A 25028-nucleotide genomic window follows, 5' to 3' on the forward strand; every position below is an offset into this window, starting at 1 on the left:
ATAATATTCCATTTGATGGTAAACAAAGCATAATTTTCTATGAGCAAGAAATCAGACTGTTTAGCTTTCTCCATGTTTGTTGTGGTGATTCAATATATTACATAGACCCAGAGCAATATTTTATTTACCTTTTCTGGGACAAGACAGTCAAGAACTCAGATGTAGAGTGACCTGTCTCCCATTCTTCCTTGTTATCCTGGAAAAATCAGGAAGGCAGAAGATTTACTTTTGATGTGGCATTTCCCTTAATATGAAATTACATTTATCTTCCCTATTATTCTTTGTTCCCCTTCCCATTAGAAGTGTCTAGCCGTACCTCTGCATTAGCCAGAAAATCTGACCATGAGCTGGGTTGAAATTAAATGAAGGTAACTTTAGGTTGAGATTGAGAAGCTTCTTAAAGATGGTCCAAATTCTGCCCTTTATATGTATACAATTCCCACTGAGATCAAAGAAAGGTACTTGAGAGTGCAGAATTTGGCCTATGTAAGAGCATGAATGAAACTCATGGAAATCACCAGGTGTTCCACACATGTATGTGATGATGAAATTTGGCCTTTAGGATGTCATATATCTTCTCAAAGGAACTGGTGTCAGTCCTATGACTAAAGTTATTTGAAACTGGACTGCATCAAGTGCTATGGAATGTACTGAAGAGAATGAACCTGCCTTGGTAGCAGGAAGGAGTAGATGATCTAGTAAGTCTTTTTATTTCTAGCTTGTATGAATTTGTAACATTTATCACTGTTGCCTCTCCATGGTTTAGCAGGCAGACTCTTCATATCTGCAGAATTTTTCTGACTTCACTTGCTTAGTCTTTATTGGCCACGTGAGAAGGGGTACCACTGTTATTCCTAAACTCCATGTCTCCCATCTGACAGCAAAATGTACTGCTGATGTGCAACTGAACTAGGTCATCAACATATTTTGAGCCGTTGGGAAAAATCGAAGGAAGAGTGTCACTGTATTTCAGACAATGAAGGACTTCTGATAAAGATGATCAGTGTCAAATATTATTTTTTTTCAGAAAAACAGAACAGTAAATTTGTGAATGACCAAAATGTAACTCATCTTCTAAATTAATTTGCCCAATGGAATCTAATTCATCATCTGAGACTTTAAGATTTTCAAAAAGATATTTCCAAATGATATTACTGAATTCTGTTAGATTAGGCAACTAACAATATGTCTGCCATAGAGGTTGCCACATTAATCCAAAGTGTCCACTGTACTCTTGAACCCAGATTCAGAAAAGCTCTTAAGCACTCGCTTAAGTTACCCCTATTCAGGAATGTACTCACGTATGTACTTAAATACGTGCCTGAATCGCAATGCTTTCTTGAGTTGGGGCCAAACACCATAATTATTTGAAAGGGCGGTTGCTAAGTGTTCTGATGGTCCCTTCTACATACACAAACAACCAGGAGACCCCAACTCTCTCAAAACTTGTGGAGCTGACACTTTGCAGCTTCCATGTGGAATCTCTGCACATTTAGCTGCACATGGACATCCTAAAGCAGTGGTTCCCGTTGATAAATTGTATAATCAATTCCTTGACCACATTTTGGTTCATTATGAAATATACTCAATAGACCAAATAACCACTGTCAGTCAGGTTTATTGCTATAAGCCAATAATAATATAGTACAGGAAATAGTTTTTATACGATACTAGTCTCTGGAAAGCTGTCTTGTGAAGCATTGTCACATTCACCTTACATGGACAAAGTTACACATTTCAGCTGATAGTATTTATCGGATGATTTTACAAGTTACACATTTCTTTACATGTCACTAAAATTCAGCCTATCAGTTTGTCCCAGTTCATTAACTTGTTCTGTTCCTTTCCTTATCTTTGTTTTGGATACTAGCATTCCAGGTACTGGTGTTTGAAGGTAACTTCTAGGTTTGTACCGGGTTAGAACAATCATATCTTGTCATCTTCCTTTGGGATATTCCAGTACTGGCCTGTGGGAATAACTGTCTATCTCTTGCTAGGGTAAAATACACACATGTCCTTATCCTGACAACTTTCCTGTCTGCTTAAGCCAAAGCACGGTGTTATGGAATATCGGCATAAGTGAATAGGTAGGATTATAGTAAAAGTATAAGCCAGTTTAGGCTGTGTAACTGCTGTAATATTTGTGCTTAATGCTATTTCTGCTTAATGCATAGTTATATATATGGTGTGAATGATATACATAAGACTAATATGATATATGTACAGGCTAGCCAGCATATACTGGTCAACATTCCAAAACATTTTATTAAGGCGACCTACCCAACTGCATTTTGTGGGTTTTTTTTGTAACCTTCCATAATGTACATGCACCCTCCACTCTGACACTGCAACCCAAATCCTTGCCCAATGCAGAGGGGAGACATTGGGGGGATAGGTAGGGGATGGTGGAGAGTGATCTGCCACCTATGACCCATTTGGAACCTTTGCATGACCCACTGGTAGGTCGAGACCCACCCTTTGGGAAACACTGTTCTAAGGCAGGGTGTATGATCCATGTGTTTTAGAATGGAGTCCAAAATCCACCTTCATTTACTAAGCACTATTCCCCAGTTGAATTATTCTTATTCTCTAAAGATATAATTGACTTTAGAGAAATTATATAATCAATAACTGTCTTCGCTTTACATGTTGTATACACATTTATACATTCTGAAAAGCATCTAAATGACTTAGGAACATGTGTCCTATAACTTAGGGATGGGATTTTCAAAGGAGACTAACTCTGAGAGTTTTGAAAATCCCAGCCTAGGCTCACAAGTCCTATTCAAAGTCAGTTGTACTTGTGCTACTCATTTACTTAAACATGTGTAAATATAATTTATTTATTGTTGATTTATACAATGCAGTACAATGCTATCTTCATACAAATCTCATCCTAAAATTATTTTCACAATTAAATAGTTACAAAATAAGTGAGTGCAGAGGAAGAACAAAACTGAGTTAATCTTAGTTGTTTTCTTCTGTAGTTATCATGTATACCATTATCACCAGTGACTTGATTGCATGTTACCTGCAAATTATTCTGCAACCAGACATTAGTACATTCTTTTACTTAAATTTAAATGTACTTTAAAAACTATATATGAATTTCTTGACATACCAAATTTGAATTAAAGTATGGATTTCTTCCATTTCAGTGGTGTTGAAATCTTGCATCAGTGAACTTAAATGCTTTTCAAAATAATGAATCACCAGTATCGTGGGTTATTTTAGTGCAGTTGACTTTAAACAAAGCCTTCACAATCTGTTTGGTTTCTGCTTATAAACAAGAGGAGAATATAACTCACTATGATCATTTAAGGATGTGATACAAGTGATTTAAATTTGAGTGCAGAACATGTTCCTTATATAATACTGAATGCACTGTGCTGTTTTTCCTCATGTTTCACATGCAGATCAAAAAGAAAAACTGATTACTCCAGATTTAGTAAATTTCATGCAAGGGAGGTTTAAAAAACAACTTTAAGAAGGCTCCATTGTAAAACAGTTATTAAGTATTACATTTTCACGAATTTTGTATAAATATAAGTATCCATTAAATCCTAGGGACTGATAGTACGGAACAAGAAATTACTGTGTTTATCTGGGGGATTTGATTATGCAGATTGCTACATTAATTCTTTGGCACTAAAAATTTCGGTGTGTCCATTGCTGGCAATATATGTCACACGGGGGAAATCTCATTCCTATCTTGAAAAGATTAAGTAACCCAAACACTGACATAAAAGACCAGAGTTTCCAGGAGCCGGAGGTAATTCAGTCTGTGTTCCATCACCTCTTTGTGTTGGAGGTGAGTTTGTTTTGAGACTCTCTGGAGACACACTTTCTTGTTGCTGGAAGTCATGTATAGAGTTGGCATTAGGTGTAGGCTAAATAAGCAAGTACCTAGGGCACCTAATTTTTGCTGTTATCTAACCATCCTTCTCCTTGACCCACTGGGACAGACTTGTGGAAGAGGTCTCCCCTTTTAGAGATGCCTTCAACTCAATGCCACCTGAAAAGCAGCAACAGCCAAGGCCAGGATCCATGGCACTAATGGAGCTCCTGTCCAGTTGACCCCCACTCCTTTACCTGCGGGAGGGTGCGGGTTGAGGGGAAATAATGTACCTGCCCCTTTGGGAAGTGTATAGAAAGAAAGTTCAAAAGCTCAGTTTTAGCTAGCCATGTTACATATACTCTGTCAGTGAGCCACACACCAGGAGGGAATGTTAGACAGGCTGAGATTTGAGCTTGGATGAAAAGGAGCAATCAAGGAAGACAAGGCCAGTGCAGAGAAATTAAATGAGGTGAGAGGCAGATATGTGAGTGTTTGGTATTAAGATGGTAGCTGAAAACACGTGAATGTATAAGATAGAGATAAAGTGCAGAGGGTGAAGACAAGAAGGAAGCCTATGCCTGATGAATTGCCCAAGATAACACAGGATATCTGTAATATGGGAACGAATTTTTAATTCTTGGTGTTACAGTATTTCTCTCTGCCTCATTATTTGTCTTTCTAAATTAGTCTAAATTCCTTTGCAAAAGTAAACATTTTATTTCTAAAATTGCCTAAAAATGAACTTCGTTTCTCCATCCTTCAGCTGCTGCTCCCCAACACACAGCTTTGCTTTGTCAGTTCAGATTGGTTTTTTTATTTCTCTTGAAACAGAGAAATGAGTTCAGTGCTTTCTCTTCCAGTCATTGCCCTTTTCCCCCATTGCAGGTGAAAATGGAATTACAGACACTGGGCTTGATTGTGATCTCATGTTGTACACATCTTTTACTTCAGAGTAACTCCACTAATTTCATTTTAGTTATTTCTGATTTAACCCACTGTACATGAGAGAAAAAGCCAGTCTATTGAAAAATTCTTTATAGAAGATGTAGTGCCAAATTCATACACTCATACAATTGCACAGACATAACTAAGGACAGGATTTGGCCTGCCATATATACCAAAGGCATTCTATAATCAAGTAAAGGCCTAAATAAATAACAATTTTACATTAGAAGGTACATATATATACATTTGTTAGCTGAATTCTCTCAAGAATGTTGTTTTATCTTTTCGTAAACAAAGTTACTATCATTGATGTTATTAAAGCACTTTGAGATCCTTGGGTGAAAGGTGTTAAATAAGTGCAAAGTGGTAGAATTAGTGTTTATTGGTTGGATTTATTTCATTAAATAAATAGTGATATCTGCATAGAGTATGGGAAGTATAAAATAATTTACTAATCATAAGACCGAGGGCATCTCTGCTCCTAAACTCTCTTTTAATTGTCATTTTATCTCTCTCACTCCAAATATCACTTTAACAACTCTAGAACAAAGCAGGAAGACTTTTGAAACATCCACTTATGCCTTGTATACATCTGTCTGGATTAGTATAATTCATTTTCCATGGATCTCCCGTATTGCTTTATTGTGTACCTAAAATTTGTCCATACTGCTGTGGCCAGACTGCTAAATTCTCATCTTAATGTAGGTAATAACTATTTTTGTATTGACTTCTATAACAATTCAAAGAGTGTGCTCTAAAATATGTATTTGAAAAGAAATACACTTACTTAGATGGAAATAGTTATCAACCTAGCAGAAAGGGGTAAATTGCTCCAACAACATTATTATATATGTGAAGAAAGATAGGGCAATGAATTGTTTAAGACCTGACAGAAGTGGATGAAATGAATGGCCCAGAATCTGACTTTACATTCAGACATCTTGAGACATCATGATGTTCTGAATACAGATGGTTAAAAGAGACATTATGTTGGCTTCTACCAGTTGAATATGCAGAATTTGTAGGTATTTCTAAAAGTAAATATTTGAGGAGGAGAAAACAAACCCAAAGATCATCTTATATTGCTAGAAAAGGATGTCAACAGTTAACCATTTTAAATAACCGTACCAATATGTGCTGAAAGCTGTATAATTCAGACTGGATGGCAAGCCAACAATCTAGACCCCACCTCATGCATATCTGCACTCTAAAGGCATATTTAGGAACAAGATCAATAACTTTAAGTTTCAACCATTTCAAGGCTCTGAACTTCCTGCAGTATAACCCGCTGTTCACCTCTCTCTACTGTGAAAACCAACCGTTTATTCCTTCCCTTTGTTTCCTATCTTTCAACTATTTACTGATCCATGAGAGGAACTTCCCTGTTATCCATGGCTGCTTACTTTGCTTAAGAGTCTTTGGTGTGGGACTTAGTCAAAGGCTTTCTAAAAGTCCAAATACACTACATCCACTGGATCACCCATGTCCACGTGTTTGTTGACCTCCTCAAAGAATTCTAATAGATTGGTAAGGCCTCTTCTCTCATGGCTACTTGGTTTCGTTAACAACGGACCTTGTTAAGGCTTTCTGAAAATCCAAGTACACTTTATCAACTCTATCATATGGTCCTGGTGACTTATTACGGTTTAGTTTATAATTTTTTTCCCTAAAACCTCTTCTATTGACACATCAGTTGGGGCGAGTACTTCAGCTTTGTCACCCAAAAAGAATCTCTCTAATGTTGGCATCTCCCCCACATCACCTGCAGTGAAGATTGATGCAAAAAATTCATTTAGCTTCTCTGTATTGGCCATGTCTTTCTTGAGTGTACCTTTAAAACATTTGTAGTCTAGTGCCCCCACTGCCTGTTTGGAAGACTTCCTGCTTCTGATGTACTTAAAAAGAATTACTGTTAGTTTTTTAATCTTTGGCAAGTTGCTTCTTAAATTCATTTTTTACTTTATTGTACTTTTATATTTTACTTGCCAGAGTTTGTGCTCCATCCTATTTTCCTCATTCGGATTTGACATGCAAATTTTAAAGGATGCCTTTTTGCCACTAGCAGCCTGCATTATTTTGCTGTTTAACCATGGTGGCATTTTGTAGTCCTACTGTCTTTTTTGATTTGGGGTATACATTTAGTCTGAGTCCCTATTATGGTGTTTTTCAGTGCTCTCCATGCTGCTTGCAGCATTTTACCCTTGTGATTGCTCTTTTTAATTTCCGTCTACGTAGCATCTTCATTCTTGGACAGTTACCCTTTTTAAAGTTAAATGTTACTGTGGTGGGTTTAGCTGGTATTTTCCCTTCTACTTAATTACATTATGGTCACTATTACCAAGTGATTCAACTATAGTTACCTCTTAGACCAGATCCTGTGCTGTTCTTAGGACTAAATTAAGAATTTCTGTTCTCTTGTGGGTTCCAGGACAAGCATCTCCAAGAATAAATCATTCATGGTGTCTGTAAATTTTATCTCTGCATCATGCCCTTTGATGACATTTACCCAGTAAATATAAGGATAGTTGAAATCACCCTTTATTATTGTGTTTTCTGGTTCTGTAGCCTCTCTCACCTCCTTTAGCATTTCGCAATCACTGTCACCATCCTGGGCAGGTGGCTGGTAGTATATTTCTGCTGCTGTACTCTTTATTGAAGCATAGAATTTCTATTCCTACAGATATGTTATATAGTTTGATTCATTTAAGATTTTCTCCTTATTTGACTATGCTTTGTTGAAACATATAATACCACTCCCCCACCAGCAGTACCTACTGTGTCATTCCTATATATAGTTTGTGCCCAAGTATTACCATGTCCCATTGATTATCCTTATTCCACCAAGTTTCCGCAATGACTGTTATATCAAAATTCATATTTAATGCTAAGATCTATAGTTCACCCTATTAGTATTTATATTTTTTGCATTTATATATAAGTATTTGTGCATTTTGTCTATATTTAGTTGCTTGCCTTTATGTGTTATGTTTAAATGGGACTCTTTTATATGTGATTGTTCCTTGTTATCTCTTACCTGTACTTTACCTACTTATTTCCTATCTTCTCTACTATATTGTGTTCCCCTCTTTAATAAATTCATCCCCAGGTGGTCCTCCTCACCTGTCAATTTCCCCCCAGCCCCTGTAATCTCTAATCCTCTGTAAACTTTTTTATTTTATGTGTAAGCAGTCTGGTCGTTCCATTTTGGATAGATGAAGCCCATCTCTCCTGTAAAGGTTGCTACTTCCCCCAAAAGTTCCTCAGTTCCTTATAAACCTAAATCCTTCCTCCATATGCTATCCCCTCATCCTCACATTTAGACCTTGAAGCGCTGTCTGTTTTGGTGTCCCTGCACATGGAACAGGAAGCATTTCAAAGAATGCTACCATGGCAGTTCTGGACTTTAATCTCTTACCTAGCACCATCTCCTCCCCATCACTGCTTATAAAGCTGTCTAGATCTCTTGTGAGATCTACTACCTTCACACCTGGCAGGCAATTCACCATCCATTCTCATAGTTCTCACAGACCCAACTGTCTATGTTTCTAATAATCAAATCCCCTACTACTATTGCCCAACCCTTCATAATAACTGGAGTCCCTGTGCCTGGAGGGGTATCCTCAAAGCAAGAGGATATCATGACTTCATCTGGAAGGTGGGTCCCAACTATAGGATTGTTTCCCTCTGCTCCAGGTTGATGGTCTCCTGCCTTGAGACTTTCATCTTCCTTAGCAGTACAGCCCACTGATCAGATGAACAGTTGACCAATTCAATCCTAAGAGATCACTCACATAAAAAGAAACAGATTAGAGAGTCAATGACCAACTTCTCCAGTGGCGGTATCCTGGAAATTTGAACCCAGTGAATCTTCATCACAGGCTTAAAATTAAGTATTTGGTTAAGTGCTTTTCTGGATCAAAGTCATATTCATATAGGCATATTCTCAGTATTAGGAAAATCTTCCTGATAATGAGTTGTGTTATACTGTGGTAGTTTCCCCTGGGAAGAAATGGAAGCCTCATCACTTAGGACATTGAAAACTAAACTGGATATAGCACTGATAAATGTACAATAGTGAACAGTCTTTCATCAGCAGTGTGATGGACTAACTGATCTAACAGATCAGTTCCATCTCTAATGTATATGTTTCTATGATCTCCTTCTTGTCATGCCTGGCTTCTCCTATTTCAGCATCTGGAGTCTTTCTGATCTCTCCCCCTTCCCCCACCCCCAAATGAACAAAGTTCACCAAGCATATAATCCTGGTGAACATGACAAATCTTTTAAGTGAAAATGACATTCAACAGCCGGCACTTGGCAAGTCCTTGTAACACAGATTATTAGCCTTTAGGACTGACAAATAAAAGCATTAAAAGGCTTTTCCATGTCTACACAATCATGAGGTTTTGTGATATTTTATGGAGGCACTTTTCAGATCCAGCCTCTGAAAGCAAGATTTGTCCACTGCCCAACTGACAATAAATTGCCAGGGAAAGATTACCAACAGTAAATTGAGTAAACGGTTTTGAGGCAAAATATAAATGGTCTTTAGTGTAATATTTATAAATAATTTTGAAATAGGAATACAATCTATTATAACAGTTGAAAGATATATGTGGGCATAGTCCTGATGAATGAAGATGGATGTTACTCAGGGGAAGTGTGCCTCAAGAGAACAGTAGGACTGCACTTACACTAGGCTGTTAGTGACAAAAATAAAATATTACTGTTTTTTACTTCTGTTAGTGCAGCAAAGCCAATACATACAGCTGAGACTGAGTGAGCTGTAGGTTCCGTTCCATCTTACGCCTCACCATCATCATCAGAATTGTTTACTAAGTTCCAAGGGGGCAAATTGTTGTCAGTGAGGATACACGGAGGCCATAACTTGTAGACAGTGGGGTTGCCTGAGTGTAAGGATTTTATTACTGATGGTGATGTGCACAATGGAAAAAATCCAATTTTGCTTTGGTAGACCAAGGTGAGTATGCAGAGATAATCATTGGGGAAAAAATATCATTATTCTTGTAAACTGAACACTTTAAATGTAGCAATCAGTGAAAGGCAAGAAACAAGAAAGCCTACGCTACCATTTTTACAGTTTCTTTTCAGAGGAGCCCTCCACTTTAAACTTTTTATAAAAGCATTAAAAAGATACATTTTTCTTTGTTCTCTACCGTTATATTTTGTTCCTCATAATCACACCTTCCTTAAAGAGAAGCAACCACTTGACTCAGGGGCACCTTGGTTTTTCAGCCTGCTGTGTTTACTGAACATAAATGCAAGATGTTAACTTGTCATGTAAATCCCTGAGTAAATGGTCAAAGTATAAGTGAAAGCTGTTTATAGGCAGCCTTTATTCTAGGCTCTGAACTGTGTGAAAATTCTTTGAGCTCTGTTTTTGTATTTTTTATGACCAGCTCCAGACCATTTCTTTACTCTTTGGGGCTGTGGTACTGAATTAGCTCTTTGTTTGGAGTGGGGTAGGTTTTAATTAAATAGAAAGCAGTAGAATTTACTTGTGTACCTTTTTTTTAAGTTTACATAAAATGCACGTGAATAGTGTGGGGAATTTTCGTAATGAATGCAGCCTAGATGGTACACAGATTTATCACCATCAATTTTATGACAGGGACAGTATCAAAGATTCAATAGATGTAAATATATTGCAGTTGATGCATTTCTGTGTTCAGTGTATATTATCCTGTTTCACTTTTTGTTATATAACTTGTATATTTAGGCCAAGACTCCTTCTGTTTCCCATTAAAACTGAGAAATCTTTCTCATTGGAGTGCAGACTGGAAAATTAGTTTGGCTTGGAAAACAGGCATCATTCTAATGTTATCACAGTGGGCAAAGCACTAGCCATGTGTTACATATAAAAGTATAATTTCATGTCATCGGATCAACTTTTAAAGCCCCCTCATTGAAATTATGCAGCGGAATAAAATAATAGCCATTGCAGGACTGTCTTAAACACAATATGCTTAAGCAACAGGTGTGCTAGATAATTGTTTTCTCATCATGGTGCATATTTCACACTCCATAACTCCCAAATGAAATTCCAACAGAATGCATAAAATTAAATGATTCAAAGATTTAGAGGGTTTCTGTTCTTTATGGTAAAAGAGAAATCTACTGAAATTCTAAAACAGTATGGAAGTATAATCATTATTAGTAATGTTGCTAAATATGAAGTATTTATTTTGGTTATCTTAAAATACTTTGAAATTTAAACAAAGGCCTGCTGCTCAAAAAATAGTGTGTAATATGTGTATATGCATATATATGAAATTAATGGCTGACGTAATAAAATAGAGGATTAATTTACCTGTAGCATCACTGAAATGAATATGTGAAAATTTCCCTGAAAAATTCACTTATTTTAGTATCTCTTTTTTTCCATTACTACTGTATATAACATGGTGATAGAACTTTGGGTTGTGAAACAAAATCAAACCTATGGCTCTATTATCTAAAAATGTCTATGCCAGTAAAGGTTATACTTGATTACATTTTAAGATTTTTAAACTTTTATCAAGTCAGTGTGATTTGCTAGAGATTTTAAATTAAACTTCATGTACTCTCACCAGATGAATCCAACTAAAGTTATGTTAAGTGATTTTAACACACAAGATTATTCTATAAGATTTTGTGCTGCCATCTATTACAAAACAAATCATTTCCCTGGCATATATTCTGTATACTTAGTATACTATTATATATATTGCACAGTTGTAAGAAGAGATGGGGTAGTAGTTAAAGTGAAATGTGATCCATAATGAGTCATGAAACAGCTAGTCAAACAACCCAATCTTTTTGTATTGAATTTTACTAATGTGCTCCTTTCTTTCCCATATGACCTATCCTCTGTAATGATGGTTTGATACTGGTAAAATTCAGATCCTCATCCAAAGGCTGTGACACTATTGACTAAATCTCTATTGACTTTGCTGAGGATGTGAAATACTGTATTGCAAGATAAAATCAGCACATAGATGCTCAATGAAACTGAAGAGTCCATTAGTGCTTTAACTCTTAAATTACCACCTGTCTTCTTTCTTGATAAGAGCAGGCTGAAGGGAAAAGTTACCTTTGTTGTTAAACATTTTGCAGCCTATTGCTAGACTTAACTCTCATTTTTTTGCATTTTTAGATGGTATTAAAATTAATTTCTGTCTCTAAACGTGAGCAAGCCACGTTTCATTAGTCACTCACCTTTGTCAGGATACTGGGAGGAGTGGTGATTTGTCTGTGTCCTGTGTGGAATACAAGGGCATCTTGAACGTTATGAATTAAACTCTTGCTGACTGCATTTGAAGTATGGAAACCAGCATATCAGGATAATGACATCTTGAATTAATAACAGCGCTTTAGAAATCTCAGAGAGATGTCCACTCTTTAGTCTTTCTCAACTACAAAGTCATTGATATGAATTGTTTTTATTCTACACCCATTTTGTAGAGTTTGGATTTTAAACTTTAGTATTCTATTGTTTTAAAAACTGATGTGTATCATTTTCAAGTTTTCTTTTATTTTCTGTTGACTACAATTCTTCCTTATATGTCCACCTCCAGTGTACATAAGGCTTGTGCATACTGTACATTTGTCTATGGACTTCAGATATTGTACATGTACCTGAGGAAGAATATAACCTTGTTTTTTAAAGGACACCTTAAATGCTATTCTGTAAACCAGTCCTTGGGAGTTACTTGACAGTAACCTGACATATGGCCTTCCTTAAGGGACAGAGAGGTAATGTCTCCACTGAAGCACTACAGCTGCGCTGCTGCAGCATTCTAAGTGTAGACATACCCCCAGTCTCTTCCTTCTAATATCCTCATTCCCAAAACCTCAACGCCAGTTTTTATACATGAGGTCGTCAAGCAAAGACTTCTGGTGTGAATGTGCATATCTGCATCTGAATAGACTTGTGCACATGAACAGAAGCTCCATCATTAAGCTGAGAAAACCCCCCAGCTATTTGAATGTTCATGGAAAAGGGAATTTTAAAAAGGCACCTTGCTTGGTTGAATCAAATAGTGAATCAGATTTAGGGAACAAGTTAGAGAATCGATTTTTCCACTATTTTCCCAATTCTACTCACAGCACTCCTTTGTGATAAATATCACTATATTTGTTTTACAGATGGGGAAGCAGAGAGTTAAGTGACATATTCAAGTCCATACTGCAGTCAGAAATGAGTATAGGCTAAATATCATGAATTCCTGAGTCCCAGTTCTTCGCTTAATCCAGTAGTCTTAATCCTGTAACCTATAGAATAAACCTCTTATTAGAACCACTGGAACAGGACAATTAAACCTTAAAGATGCTGAATTTGGGTCTGGCTCAGATAAACAGCCAAAGTTGGGATGCTTATTCAAGGCTTTGGGTTTGCAAAATTGTGGTCCAATCCTGCAAATGTTTACTGTCCTGTAATTATGGGAAAGTGCATAAGTGTTTCCATGAGGTAATTAGCCTTGGGCTGGAAATTCCACAAGATTAGGTTTTCTCACTCTACGTTGGGTCTTCGAGGACCTTAACAAAAAGTTGGGGGGAAAAGAGTTAATTGAACACTTCAGAATCTTCATTTATAGAAACAGACAAAAAAAGATTCAGGGAGCCCTTGGAGCAGTGAAGCTGACAATTTACACCAACTGGGTGACTGCCCTTGATTATTTCCAATCCAGTTTGTCCATCCTCCAAAAGATGCTTTAAAGAAAAAGCGTTCAATAAAACACCTTCAGTCCAGACCTCTAAGGCTTTTTAACAGAACCTTGATAAAAGTTCAAAATTTGGAATTACTTTTCCAGAGCAGAAAACATTGCATTTTGATCAGTGTTAGAGAGAGAACTTTTATTAAAAAGTTATGAAAGCCTTGAAAGTAGGAATGAGGACATTTTGTGGAAATCCTCTACAACTTTGCCTTCCCCCAGCAACCTGCCCCACCGTTTGTGACATTTCAATAAGATACACAAAAACATCTTTCAAAATGCAGAACATTTTGGGAAAGGAAAAGATGGCTTGTTCAACATTAACATTGACAAATTCATGTTCTTGTCATGTAAATAAATTAATATTTTAAGTGTCTAACGTACTGGGCTTTGAGAAACTGCAGTGAGGGAAGGTTATAGAAAATGATGCTTATCTCTTCTGATTTTTTTTATAGAATAAATGAATGATTTCAGCTAAAACTATGCAAGAAGGAATCTATTGAGAATACGTAATATAACACTTATTTGGGATACCAGATTGCTGCCTCTGAACTTGCTAGCAAAGCAGTGCTTACCTTCCTCGGTTGCTGTCTATTGATCTAAAATATCTTCCTTGAGCCTTGTCTCTCTTTTTCCTCCTACAGGCAAAAGGTTAGAGTTAGATAATAGTATTAATTTTCCAGACATCTGCACATGTTTTAATAGCCTTTGGAAGGCTTGAAATAGTTTCTGTTTGCCCACCACAGGGCTAAAATACCATTAAGGCCTGGATTGAAGTAATACATAACAATCGTAGTCTCATAGTTCAACCTGACAATAAAAAAGCTAATTTATTTTATCAGAGATTTAAATTAATGTGAGAAATTCCTCTCTTAATAGGAGCTGGAATGCCATTCCTGCAGAGGCACATGTGCATTTTGTATCATTATCCATACAAATTTTAAAGACATAAAACTGCAACAAACCTTGTATATACATTTTGTCCCGTACCCTGTTTGTGTGAGTGTGTGAGAGAGAAAGAGAATTATGTGCTTATTTTCATTCCAGACATCAGAATTTTTGTTCCTGACATTATCTCTACTGAAAATCCCTTCATTCCTAGGCTCACTTACTTCTCTGACTCAACATACAGACGAAGAGTGAGCGAGATTCATGCCAGTCTCTGGCCCTTAATTATTAACTTTTTCCCCTGGAAATAAGTTGGAATTGTAGCATGAGAAATAATTTTGTGGGGGGTTATGTGAATTTAGTTTAAATTAACTTCTAAAATATACATAATGATTAAGATATTTCTGAATACTTGAGGAAATGGTCTTGAGATTCAAAACAGTTTTCATTTCTAACTCTATGGTGGAGGAAAGCTTTAGCTTATCCCATTATAAAGTGATAAAACAGCATTTGATAGCAGCAGCTTGTGTGATAAAATGATCATGGCAGCAGTGAGAAAGAATCTAATAAGGGAATTGATCTGCAGATTCCAATTCTGTAAGAGCCAACATTGATCAACATAAATGTCAATAACAAGATCGTATTGAGGTCTGCCTAATTCCTTTAGATGATTTTTGGTTCTAGTGATAGAGTCAGGAAGTGAATGTGAAAAGAAGCTTAAAACTATAAGAATCACAAAGACAAAGGCCAACACTACATTATACTATACATGATATATCACTGGCTATCCTGATATAAGCTAGTTATAAGATAGAAATTAGTTAATAGAATATAATCAAATAACTTCTATATTATACTGCGCATATTTTATAGATGGAACTTAAACAATAGCGAAGCACTTCACATTCATATGTTAAAGTACGGCACTTGGGCACCCTGGCAAAATAAAAGGCAGGCCTGCCTTTTTGTGTTAAAGTACAGATATCTTCTGTAAGGCGGGTCATAAAAGATAAATGGTATAGTTCTTCCTTGTCATAAAAGTTAGAAGCATAAAATGGTATTCTGGAGTGATTCTGACCACCCTGAAATGTAAATGAAAAGTCTCTGAAACTGTGGCTAATCAAAAAAGATAAGGTGTCATAACTTGCAGAATTCTATGTTACAATTTTTCATATACACATAACTTGCTGCATCTGTGTGATTTTGGCCATCATACAATAAAGTGGGAGGAAAATTTACTTCATTCATTTTAGATCAGTGGAAAAGTATTTATGAAAAGTATTTTCTGCTTTTTATGTGAGACAAATGAGCACAGAAAGTGAAGACTGATATTTAATAGGAGGGTTGAACACCTCAGAGTGCATTTTTCAGGAAAGATGCTGTCATGAAATACTCAAGGAGACTTCAGTGAGCTCAGTGAAATAATTAATTGCATTAATGGTTTACATTTTGGCTAACTGATTACCAGGTTATTGGTGTAAAATGTTGACTCTACAATAATTATAAACCATAGGGAACTTTATACATATTTTTCCCAAGAAAACAAATTAGTTGATTTTATCGTTGCTGCTGTATTTACACACACCTAACTTAATGCTATTAAAATGAGAACTAATATTTTGGAGTTCTCAAGACTTGAAAACACTGATATAGTTATAAAATGAAAGCAAGGATCAGAAAGGATTACATTAAATCTTTCAGTGTAGCTTTTATTTAAAGCAGTTTATAAAAATTAATAAAACTAGGGGGATTTGGAAGAGGAATAATTTTAGGCTTATAGTAACACAGGCAACTGAAGAATACAGAGAGAGATTATGCTATTTATGTTTATGCATCAAATATGTGCTTAATACCTCACAATTTACACTCTAGGACATTTAGGAATTTTTGCTTTCAGCTTTCTCAGTACTTCAGAAGCTAATTCACTGCTTTTGCCTATCTTTGAAAGGCTTGATTACAACAAATTGTAACAAGTCTGTAGAATCTGAAGCAGACACAAAACTATTGTTTTATATTTTGGGGTGGATTTGCCTTGTTAACAAAATTTTCTGACGTAATCTTCCATACAAATGTTTGTAATATCACATGCTTGTACTTTGTCTTGAATGTTGTCAGTTAAGGCTCAGTAAACTCACCTGGAGGATTTGCCAGCAAAACTGACAAGCCACTATTAAGGGTGGGTTTGAATTTAGTCTGGCATCTTTTGTATCTCCAGACTTAGTTTTTAACAACTTCATCTTGACCTGGGAGGGGAGGGGATGAGAAATAAACAAATTAAAACTTGAACAGGGAAATACTTTTGCTAGATTAATAGAAAATCAAAATGAAATCCACTTGACTTGATGAATTCTCTGTAATAGCTGGAAGCTCTTTTTTATACTAAGAAATTATTTGGCTTACTGAACTGTATTTTACAGTTAATCCTTTAATATTTATTTTGTGTATAACTTTCCCCACTGTTAATACTGAACAATATTGTAAGCTTGTAATTTTGTTCCTTACATTTCAAACAGCTATTTGTAAGACCAATAAATAACAATCTCCAACGGCTTGCTTATATCACTATGAGACATTTCATATCCTGGGGTTCACTTACTGTAGGTTAGAAAACAAAACAAACAAAAAAGCCACTATAAGGATGAAGCTACAGGAAAATAATGATGCAACTCTGCAGATACAAACTATAAGGCAAGCTAATTTTATTAAATCTACTAGTTAGGCTATAGAGAAGAATAAAGTAATAAACCTGAATCACTGATAAGGTGGATGTTGGTATTAAATATCATGGGAGGTAAGACCACGGGCATTCATTGCATTTTCAAGACAACAGATTCCATGTAATAGACCTTTACAAGTATCACCAAATATCGTCATTAGCTACTTGTCCTGTTAGAACCAATACTCAGAGCAGTAGAAAAAACAAAAGATTATACATTATGGAGCAAATTTTCATCCATTTTTGTCTTGCATTTTGCATTCCCCCTTATGATCAGTTTTATGGTGCCTTAGAGTCATATAAGATTCCTACTCTAGATAAGATAAGGTTCTTACTCTAGTTTTTACTGTACCTTGCTTAAATCTGGGCCTGCTATGCAGGTGTGAGCCGAAGAAGTTATTCACTTGAGCCCCTGGTGGATCTACTCCCTATCATATGTTCTGTCAGCTGCCTCAGGTGAGTAACTTGTCATTCTTTTTCAGCCCCATGATTGTTCTGCACCCAAATAACGGGGCCAGGATAGGGTTTAGGTCAGCACATCTCTGGCCATGCCCATTATCCACAAGCACCCCACTCTCTTTTTTTCCCTGGCAATTGATGGTGCAAGATGGGGAAATGTCAGGGATGGAGATGGACAGGGAGACTTCTGCAGATACAGATTGACTGGTTGGCATCTGGCTCTGTCTTATGTATCCTCAGGACTGAGGAGCTGTGTGTCTCCAAATGTTTGTTACAAAATACTCTATGCCATTTGAAGGGTGTCTGTAGACAATATTCCACCCACCCGGCCAACATTTAAAAGCAAAGATCTAACTCCAATTATGCAGAATGCAGAGGTACATGGTTTACTTCCAGTAAACATGGGCTGCATACTGTCCTAAATGTGGACACTTACTCAGAATGCTACAGGCACCTAACAGAGAAGATCAGGAGAAAAGTGAGTTTCCAATCCTCATGTTCATTCTCCTGAAAATGCTTTTTTTTTTTTAACTGAACTTTTTTTTCTGCTACTGAGAGCCATGCTATTTCCTCATCTTCTACTGATGGTCTCTTTGCACAGAAATTAGTGAGATATACCTTTGGACTTTTTCTGTGCAGCCTACAAGATAAGACCACATTTTATTTCCCAGAAACTGGAACTACTGGTGTGGAAAGTCACATTACTTCAGTCTCCACTTTGGAGCAAAAGCAGAGGAGGCATCTTATAAAATAGACATGCATGTGCCATTAATACTCTTTGGGGAACTTCAGCTCTTGTAGAAAGATCTCTGAAAAGTGGTAAAGAGGACGGTGGACAGTGGAATTTGGAAAAGGGCCTCTACAAATCATTAAGAGGAATGGCATATGTTGGAGGTAAGGGTAGAATGTCAGGATAAATAATAAGGATGTTGTTAGAGAATTGGGAGGAAAAGAACTTTGAAAATTTAGACCAAGCAGTGCCCTTGAAATGACATTAGGTAATATCAGTAGTCAGTATGAAAAGAATTGCGAAAGAGCATATGCAAACAGAACAGCATTACTGTGGCACTGCATTTCCTGGCAATTCATAAGCAGCAAGAGGAGGTGAATGCAAGTCCTTAACCCACCTGGTTAACTGGGGGAAATGACCAGCATGGAAGTCACTATTGCCATTATAAACTATGAAAATTTCTTGTTTAAACTGAAAAGTTAAGATTATGAAGTATTTTTTTAAATTCTGTTTATAGTGGAGTATAGTACAGTAATTAATTTGTAGAAAAGCAGGACTTAATTCTCAATGTTCCATTAGATTTATAACTTCCAAGATCTGAAATAAGTAAGTATAGCTAACTGTTATACATAATAATAAATTCATACATTTTTGTAGATCAGAAAGAGTAGTTCTCAGAAATTTTCCAACATTTCATAATATTATAATTAAGAACAGTGAGATCTGCAGTAAGAACATAGAACCATTTCAACATCTCTTCAAAAAAAAAAAAAGCAAAAAAGCATCTTTTTTTTTTTTTTTTCTTTTTCTTTAAAGCCCACTTCAATACTCCAATACATGACCAATTTTGCTGGTCTCTTTAGAAGGCTGCCAGGCCCCATATTGGGTTTGTAAATTTGTTGTAAAAAAAAAAAAAAAATCCATTAATACTTTCTGAGCCTGAAATCCATTTTACATTTTTTATTTTCAGTGTTTCCTTACACATAATTTGCCCCTTCTTTCTGAGTATTAAGCATATGAAGAATACATGCTTAATATTTTGGTTGAGTAGTATTTGGTGAGAGTTCAAATCAAGTTAATTTTGCAAGGAACAGACATAAGATGTCCCTTGTCTCCCTGAAAACATTTCTGTGCATTCTGTGCAATGCCCAGAAAGACAGCAGGATCTAATTCCATAATGGAGACATTATCTTTAGGAACTCCTATTAAATCAACTATAAACCAAATCATAGTGTTTATTATAGGTTTTTTGGGGGTGGGGTTGTCACATTATCTGCTATGGGGAAATAGAACTGTTTCACAAGTGTTTTCTCTTTTTGGTTCCGAAGATCCTATAGAAATAAAAACTTGCTTTCATAAAAGTTTTATTTCTATAGGAACTTTGGAACCAAAAAGAAAAAAACTTCTGTAAAAATTGATACAGCCTATGCTGTATTAACTTTCCTGAGTTTTCTGCATAGGGGCTGGTGAGAGGATAACTTTCCCCAGCTCAGGACTCCCCCATTCCAATGCATGTATGCCTCGATCCACAGCTGTTCAAGGACAATAAGGGTGATGCCACGTATGCACCCGATCGCCTCTCCTATTTAGGCAAGGGAAGTTCATGCATGGAAGTTCTCCACATTACATTTGTCTACATCTGTCTTAAAGTGTGGCACCAAGACCTGGAAACATACTCCAGCTTACAAGAGTGAGACAATTACCCACTGAGTCTTACATTTGACATTCCTGTTAATACACTCCATTATGATATTAGACTTTTTCACTACTGAATCACATTGTTGACTCATATTCAATTTGTGATCCATTATAACCCCCAAATTCCTTTTGTGATTTGTATGATGGTGAACGTTTCCAGTATGATAATTACTTAATTTGTCTATTTGATACAGATATGTAGTAGTATTATAGATCTTGAGAACCCACTTTCCTTTCTTTCTTCTCTATTATTTTGCTGATTTACTTTTATTATTTAAAGGCTCATAGAGTTTAAGACCAGAAGGGTTCATTAGATCATCTAGTCTGACCTCCTGTATATCATAGGACATTAAATGTCACCCATTTACCCTTGTATTGAGCCCAATAATTTATAACTTTTAACAATTTACTTTTTAAAATTAATTTTAGGTTGTTATTTGAGCAATTATTTCTTTTTCTTTTCTGATTTTATTTTCTTCTTGCTGATTTAGTACGCTGAGTGAGCTGGCATTATGTTTCACAAGAACGATATAGCAGTGTACTTAGTTTCATGTGATAGTTATTGTTATAACAAATTATATTGTTCACTTCTTTATTTACCGCCATCTGTATTGCTAACTCATGTACAATAAAATATTTATTTTCAAAATATTTTTAGGGACTGACAAACTCTGAAGCAAGTCTTCAGGATGTAAAACTCCTGAAGTCGTATTTCCAGTATGTATTCTTGGGAAATAAACATTAGTGTCCATTCCCCTCACACATCCCTAATTTTCCAGTCTAATGCATGGCTTAAAGTACAGAAACTTGCACTAAAAATCCTCTGCAAGGAGAGACCAGGAAGTTGGTCGCTTTGGAGGAAAGACATTCCTTTTCAAAGGGCCCTACCTAACAACGCTTTTGCATGGCATCAAAGATTCCTGTGTCTGAACCAATTTGAATTTTCTGGTGGCTCAACTATACAGTTGGGAGACTTTCAGTCAAAGGCTAACTTTGAATTTATTGTAAACCTGTGAGCTTGGAAGGTGTAACTAGTCAGTATTTAAATTTTGGGCAAACATCAGCCTGCAATTACAATAACAATATTTTAAATGGTTCACATTCAATAACTGGAGAATAGATATAACTGACACTGTGTTAAAAGACATGTACACTGGATGTAATAAATATTTATAATGAAAAATATACTGAATGCAAAGTGTTTGTGTCTTCTATTCAACATTATGTTATAGGAAATATGATTATACAGAGTATTCATAATTCAAATAGTTTCCCATAATCTTACTGAAACATGATAGCACCAGTTAAAACAAAACACTGAATGAAAACTAAATGAATATGTAACTCCTGGAAAATTACTCCCAAATTAATAAATAGTGGTTAAAAGTACTAAATTGCCTGGAATAGAAGTCAGTTTGCAATAGTGGATGTGAACAGCAAAGGCTTTAAGAAGAGATGTCTATTTCTGGATGATTCATTCTCCAGAGGAAGAAATTGTAGAGGTGAGTGCCTGATAAGCAGGCTGAGCACTGCATCTGGTGCTGAGCTGAAGCTTCAGTCCCAGTTTGCAGAAGCCTGTGTAGAGCTGCTCTGCCACTGCTCCAGTTGGATATAGGTAGGATTAGCGGTTGCAAGCTATTGCTTCCTCCTCATACTAATATTTGTGGACCCATGGATAAACAGTTTCTGGGTCCACTGCCTTGCCCCACTGCACAGTCTCCACATTCCCACAGGGTGTGTCCTACACAGCGTAACCCAAGGTACCAAGTTTCCTTGGCAGGTTTTCTGCAGCCTCTCCTTCACCCGTATCCAGCACCCACAGCCACACACAACATGAACTTAGCAGTTCCAATGTCTTGATTCTTCTGTAGTTTCAGGGAGGGTGGGCAGGATCTTATCAGAGGGCCTGACCCAAAGCTCATTGAAGTCAATAGGAACCTTTTCATATATTTCAGTGGACTGTGGATCAGATCCCAAGTATCTATAATCAAAAAGCTTGGCTCACATGACCAGCTGGACAGCAGATATTGCTATTTTTTTCTTTTGAAGTCATTGGTCAAGAAACAACATTCAAATAAATCATACATTTGCAATTAAAACAAGTTAGACTTATTCTACACAGAAAGCCTTGGTAATTAGTGTACAGATTAATATGGGGGAAATGGCACCAGGTTAGCAGGCTTTCCAAGCAAAACTGAAATAAAGGACTGCATATGTAATTGAACAGCATGTGAATATTAATGCACAAAATCCTCTGAGTCCCTTGCTCCCTGATGCAATTATTTTCTATTCATATTAATTGTTCCTAACAGATGACATTAATGACTTTGAGTTAAAATGTGTGCAAGGCAGGGCTTCACAAGATCAATGCCATTTAGAAATAGGGTCACTTTTATAATCACTCAGGCTGTAGCAACTGCTAAATAAAACAAGGTTAATGTGTTGATTGCTTTATAAATGTTAATTTCATCATTCATTTTTATACTTTTTTAATTCAAACTTGCCAGACTCTATGGATAAATATGATTGTGGTCCTATTACTTTGTCATTGTTGCATGTGAAATCATGATAAGTTGTGAAACAGTCTCAGGGATAAAAAGTTCAGGGTTTTTTGGATGAAAAATCTTCGTGCGTCAAGTCCTGGACTCAGTAAGCAGAAAATGGAAAACTTTCAAATTAGGACAAGTGCTTTTTTACCACAGGGTTTTATTCTCCTTTGAAATTTAACTGCACAGTTTGAAATTTTTAAAATGCTGATCTGTTGCATATTTGTCAAATGTTTATGCTTTGGTCATTCTCTTCTGCCAGAAACTGCATTCACGCATCTTAGATCTCTCGTCTGGGGATTTGCTTTCAGATGTAGAAAGGAACAGAAGTTTGATACAATCACGAACTACTGGTGTTCAGATACATGTGAGTCTTTGTGCTGTCTTTGAGTGCCTCATTTGGAGCACTCATTTCTGTCTGTGAAGTGCGATGTCATGGGTGAGCCATTGTTGAGACAGATAACAATACTTTCCTTTCTTCTGTTCTCTGAAATTCAATATCATGTCTCTGGTTGATATAGTACACAGAAAGTGTCACTCTTTGCAAAAAAAAGCATACATCTTGACAATGTCCCCAAGATACCTTTTTGGGTATTGATTACATCTCAGAATCTCTGAGAAATGGTCAAGGAGCTTTTTATTAAAGCCCATGCACCATATTATTCATCCTACTTTTATGATATATTATGTATGAACTTTTAAAAATTCATGGTCTCTGCAGTTTTTTTTTTTATTTTTTATTTTTTTAAAGATGGGGTTAGCTTTGTGCTTATTTGGCAAAACTTTAACCAGTAGGGCTTTCATGTTTCATTGGCAGAGAGAAAAGTAGCTTTAAAAACAAAAGTCACATAAAGAGAGAGAAATAAAGCGGATGAGAACAGAAAACTGAGCCTTTCTGTGCCTTTCATCTTAAAGTATAAAAGTGTCATCAGAAATGTAATCTCCTTTATAATAATACATATTTTAGTGGAAAGCCATTGTTTCAAAGGTTCACAGAGATGTTAATGACCCTCTATACAATCTGTAATTTAGCCTTCAGGTTAGATTTTTCTAAGTATGCAGTTTTCTCTCTGCAATTGTTTGATTCATTCAGTTGTCTTTCCTTTCTAACAACAATTACATGTTTAAATTATACTCATACAGAGAGCTTTTGTACTCTAATTTCATTAAAGGTGATGGTTTAGAAGTCATGATTAGGGGGGAAAAGTCAGATTATGCAATTCAAATTAATTAACCAATGTGCAAGTTAACTATATGTAATTAATGCATCATAAATATAATCTTTAAAGGTTTTCTAAACAGAATTTTTAGAAAAATTAGACAGCTCATAGAAGGAAAACCCAACCTTTTAAAATTTAGAAAGTTTGGAGAACATTCTATTTGGAAAGAATTCTAGTCATGCACACAATGTTTTCCATGTTATCTTCCTTGCTGTGAATATTAAGGGTATGTACATGAAAATATTTTTTGCTTAGATGTCCATCTGCTTCTTATTCTGAAATCATAGGACCTGATGTCCCTCTCCTCCTTAAGGCACAAAAGGGGAAAAGGGGATGGGATGGGAAGGCTTGCAAAGCAGCAGAAGGTGGAGGGAGGGGAGGGAGGGTTCTGCAGCATGCTATGTGCTCCCCTTCCCCAGAATTTACAGCAGCCCTTCCATGCAGGTACTAGGCACTTTGGACATGTCTGGCCTGTTATATGGGGTAGAACCCAGAGTGCAGCCACCGAACATTGTATGTTTATCTAGCACCACAGCTAAAATGCCATAATAAGCAGAAATCAATGCTACTGTTGGCCTCCATGCCTTCTGCCTGCAGGGGAGGATGCAGGCATAGGAGGGGGAACTAGTGACAGCAGAGGGAGTGAATGATGCCAATGGTGAAGAGAGAGAGAGAGATGTATCAACAAAGCCAAAGGACTCTATTGCAAAAATGCAGAAGCCTGTGCTCTGTGTATTACCTGGCACTCTGGAGAGTTTGAAGGCCAGTCCTTCTGCGCCCCTTTCACTGCTTAGGAGAACATGTGTCGATAACTCCCTGAGGTGAAACTCGCTGCTGCTACTGCTCACTGATATTTCCCATCCAGGGGTTTTGTCCATGACAGGGAGTGATGATTTTCCATGTAGTTAGGTTTGTCACAGACAGAGCATTATGATATCACTTGAGGAATGAGCAGCAGTAGCTGACGAACTCCTCAGCAATAAAAATTGTGTTCTCAGCCAAACGGCCTTTGTAGTAATAAATGGGGGGAAATAACACACACAAAAAGCAACCCAGAATGGAACAGAGTATATGGAGAACGGTCTCTAAATTGAATATTTTCCAGAGATTTCTATGAGGCATTTTATACATCCATTGAATCTATTTGACAGTTCTGCCAGCTGCTCATGTATTATATAACCTTAGATTTGTTTGTATCCTATTGGGATATAAATGTAAAAACACCCATCTAAGCAAAACTACATCAGGCTATAAACAAAAATGGAAATCAATAA

General features: G+C 36.4%; 1 protein-coding gene and 1 long non-coding RNA gene across 14 annotated transcripts in view; one reads left to right on the plus strand and one right to left on the minus strand.

The window, feature by feature from the left end:
* The window catches only part of NCKAP5 (NCK associated protein 5), a 580968-nt gene that overhangs the window by 476005 nt on the left and 79935 nt on the right, over positions 1–25028 (plus strand). For all 12 annotated transcript variants that reach the window (XM_039495322.1, XM_039495320.1, XM_039495324.1 and 9 more), the window contains one exon: positions 22797–22901. In XM_039495322.1, coding sequence (XP_039351256.1) covers positions 22797–22901 — 105 coding nt within the window. The remainder of the gene's footprint in view (positions 1–22796; positions 22902–25028) is intronic.
* LOC120374909 lies at positions 126–24588 on the minus strand. 2 transcript variants are annotated; one of them, XR_005586332.1, is made up of 4 exons: positions 24494–24588; positions 14073–14135; positions 12002–12042; positions 126–196 (listed from the first exon to the last, which is right to left on the minus strand). It is a non-coding gene; the product is annotated as an uncharacterized LOC120374909 (long non-coding RNA). The 2 variants fall into 2 exon arrangements; XR_005586331.1 differs by lacking the exon at positions 24494–24588 and adding an exon at positions 16521–16618.

Source organism: Mauremys reevesii, linkage group 11 (genome assembly GCF_016161935.1).
Source record: "Mauremys reevesii isolate NIE-2019 linkage group 11, ASM1616193v1, whole genome shotgun sequence".
NCBI classification, from domain to species: Eukaryota; Metazoa; Chordata; order Testudines; family Geoemydidae; genus Mauremys; species Mauremys reevesii.